The sequence below is a fragment of the Verticillium alfalfae genome, genomic scaffold, assembly GCF_000150825.1.
Source record: "Verticillium alfalfae VaMs.102 supercont1.6 genomic scaffold, whole genome shotgun sequence".
In the NCBI taxonomy this organism is placed as follows: domain Eukaryota; kingdom Fungi; phylum Ascomycota; class Sordariomycetes; order Glomerellales; family Plectosphaerellaceae; genus Verticillium; species Verticillium alfalfae.
The window spans coordinates 1,747,736-1,750,954 of NW_003315033.1; the positions used below are offsets into that span (position 1 = coordinate 1,747,736).

General features: G+C 58.0%; 2 protein-coding genes across 2 annotated transcripts in view; both read right to left on the reverse strand.

Moving 5' to 3' along the window:
• Positions 1 to 138: 138 nt before the first annotated feature.
• Positions 139 to 1,474, reverse strand: VDBG_05645 (predicted protein; the record flags this gene model as incomplete). Its single annotated transcript, XM_003004486.1, has 2 exons — positions 139 to 688; positions 864 to 1,474. The coding sequence occupies 2 exons, from the start codon at positions 1,472 to 1,474 to the stop codon at positions 139 to 141; spliced, it is 1,161 nt and encodes a 386-aa protein (XP_003004532.1).
• Positions 1,475 to 2,434: 960 nt separating this feature from the next.
• Positions 2,435 to 3,219, reverse strand: part of VDBG_05646 (flotillin domain-containing protein) — a gene marked incomplete at both ends in the record, with an annotated part of 1,607 nt that continues 822 nt past the window's right edge. Inside the window, one exon of the mRNA XM_003004487.1 lies at positions 2,435 to 3,216. Coding sequence (XP_003004533.1) covers positions 2,435 to 3,216 — 782 coding nt within the window. The remainder of the gene's footprint in view (positions 3,217 to 3,219) is intronic.

The following is a 3,219-nucleotide window of genomic DNA, read 5'->3' on the forward strand; positions in this document are numbered from 1 at the left end:
CGTAGAGATTTTCTTCCCCGAGCATGAATACGAATGCGCCGACGCCGTCTTTACCACCCACGGAGCGCCACTCTCTGAAGAGCTCGGCGGATGGTCGCCGAGGAGGTCCAGATGCATCTGCCGCGGGACCATGTTGTATCAGACCAGCGCGACGTCTTCTGACGACAGACTATCGACCAACAAGGCATGAGTGCCGTGCGTATTGATTGGATGGAGGGCCTTCTGCGATGACCAGTGAAACTGGTCTCTGTCGGTCCTTCTGATGCCTTGTTGTTGCGGGGGGACCGGGGTGCTGCATCTGCTGGCAAGATTCGTGCGTTCGTGCGTCTTGGTCATGCGAAGTTGCCTATCTTCATACTCACTGACGTGGAGGTGAAGACTGTAGGTCGACTCGTCTTCCGAATCTGACTCAGAGCGATCGCCTCCCGTCCTGTAGAGCGTCACGATCGAGAAGACCTTGGGCTTTGTGGGGTGGAACATGAAGGATGTCTCGCCATACTGCTCTGAAGAGGCGCGCTGGGGAGGCGCTACCTCGAGCGCTTGCAGGCCTTCGTCCCATCGCCAAAGGTACATCTCCGATACGGGGTATAAGACGAGGCCGATGCTCATACAGTCTGCATAGCATCGTTCGAGTCGCGAGGGCAGTGACACGGTCCGGAACTCCTGGAGTGCTATGTTATACACCACGCTATTCCGTCAGTACGAGATTCTGCGATTCGAGGATCTCGCCTCATGGGGGGGGGGGGCATTACAGTAAATTTCTCCGTTCGTTTGTCAAAACGATGAGATGGGAGGTCAATGCAATGTTGCAAATTGCAATGCCTCGCAGACGCCCTTCCGTCCAGGACACAAGCCGCCGGTACCCCGTGTCAAAGTTGTCGAGGTAGAAGCAGCAGTCGTCCAGCTGCCACAGGTATCGCCCGTGGCAATACTGATTAGGCCATTCCCTTGGACGCCCAGAGAAGCCAAATTCGTCCACATCTTGTGCTGGGGGATGCATGACCGGAAACTTCCGTTCCGGGTGGACGGCTGGATCTGGCGACAGCGCCGGCGGGCCTTCCGTCACTTCAAACCGCAATAGCTCCGCCGTGTTCTCCGCCAAACACGCAGTGAAGCGGCAGGCTTGACGGCGACGACTCCTGCGAGAGGCCTCGTCGAAGACTCGCAACGCGGGGCGCCGCGGCACGGCAGCCGAGGCCGTCTCCAGCAGACCAGGGTAGAAATGGCGCAGAAGGTCTCTGGCGGCTTCGTCCTGTGTCCAGGCGCAGCTCCAAGCCTTGGAGACGGCGCGGCACGATGCGATGTCGCTGAAGTGGAGATGCGAGCCGATCATGGCGATGACTTCGGCGGGGAGGTCGGGGAGGCGGGCCAGTCCGATGGACAGCGCGTTCATCTGTGTGCGGAGATGCCAACGTTCCCACGGTGTCAGGGCATCGACGAGAGACGCGACAGCTTTCCTGCGGGGCTGCGGCATCTGGTTGATCGTCTGCGCTTAAGCTGAAGATCGTCAGAATGGGAGCTGCGTCGACCTGAACCAGCTGCAAGCTCCGGTTTGCGGTGGTGCATCCGAGGCAGCGTCCCATTACGACAGCTCCAGGATGAAGTCGCCTCGTAGGGTCAGAAATCAGAGATGTTGATTTATCACTCAATCTGATGCGTCACTTCTAAGATCCTCAATTCGCCTTCGGGCTTGTGATGAGTTTGACCTTCAATCGTGATGAGGTTTGAAAAAGGCCTTCTAAGTTGGTCTGCATCTCATTGCCGGCGCAGCCCGATCAGGCCTGCATAGTGACGTATCCACGCTAGGCAACCGCACACTGTTTATGTTTATACACCATCTTCTGTGCATGAAGTGTGATGCGTTATGGGGTAGGCACTCTACAGCACTCCAATGATGGATGCCTAGAACTGGTATGATTGATCTTGATCATGAACCGTCTGCCATTGGTAATTTGTGGTCCTCAGTGTATGCCATGCTGTGTAAGAGTAGAAAAAGAATTGAAGCAAGCCGAGAGGCGGCGAGTTGGCTTCGAGACTGAGACATCGGGCATGTGGGAACGTCGAAAATGTTCCCCCATGAACAAAACTAGACGGTTAATAGATGATAAATAGCGAAAACGTCATCTCGTCTGTGGTGTTCTTATTTGTTCATCATATGTTTCAAATCCTGCCGCACTGGTTATCAAGGTGGTCTCAGGGGTTGCCGACAGGGAGAATTGGAAGGTCATCGAATGTTCCTGGGCTCTCAGGCGATTACATGTAGTAGACTGATTCACACATCAAATAAAAAGGTAGAGGGAAATCAAATTGGAATGTCTATTGCTTAAAGTACATGGGTATCGCAACAAATCAAGTAAAAAAGAAAGACGACGACTGTTGCTCACGACCAACACTCTGCCTGAGCCCTCAAATGCCCTTCTGAACACCACTCGCCCTAGTGCTTCCCATTGACCTTGACCTCCCCCTTGACGGCCTCGGTGCCGGCGGCCATCTTGCCAAATTGCCACTCGGGTAGGGTGATGCCCGTCTGCTCGTTGATGGTCGTCATGAGGGGCGGCAGCATCTGGTAGAGGTTCTTCATCGTCTCCGTGCCGGACGCGTCGCCGCCGCCGCCGCTGCCGCCCTGGCTGCCCGTGTTCCAGACGCTGATCTTGGGCTGCAGGCCGTGGATGGCCTTGGCATTGGCGTCGGCCAGCTCCCGGTAGGTGCCCTTCTCGATCATCATGTACTGCAGCAAGCCGGCGGGGCCGCCAAAGGCGTCGGCCATCTTGCTGTAGGCCTCGGCCATGGCGAGCATACCGGCAGCCTCCTTCTGGGTGGCGATGAGGTCGGCCTCGGCGCGGGTGCGGGCGGCGTAGGCGTCGGCGTCGGCAGCCTTGGTGGTGCGGTTGAAGTCGGCGGCGATGGCGGCGTCGGCGTCCATCTTGGTCTTGTAGGCGAGCGCGTCCGTCTCGCGCTGGCTCTTTTCAAAGTTGGCCTTGGCGTCGGCCTCGATCTCGTAGGCGCGCGCGTCGGCGTCCTGCTGCTTCGACTCGCGGGCAATGGTGGCCTTGACGACGTCGCGGGCGCGCAGGCCGCTCGAACCTCGGCGGCGGCACGCTTGATTCTCGACGTCGCGCTTGGAGGTCCTCGTCGCGCACCTCGAGGGGCGCGCTTGGCTCGACGCGGCAATCCTCGACGTCGCGTGCAGCGAGCCTCGGCCGTGCTGAACTTGGCCTC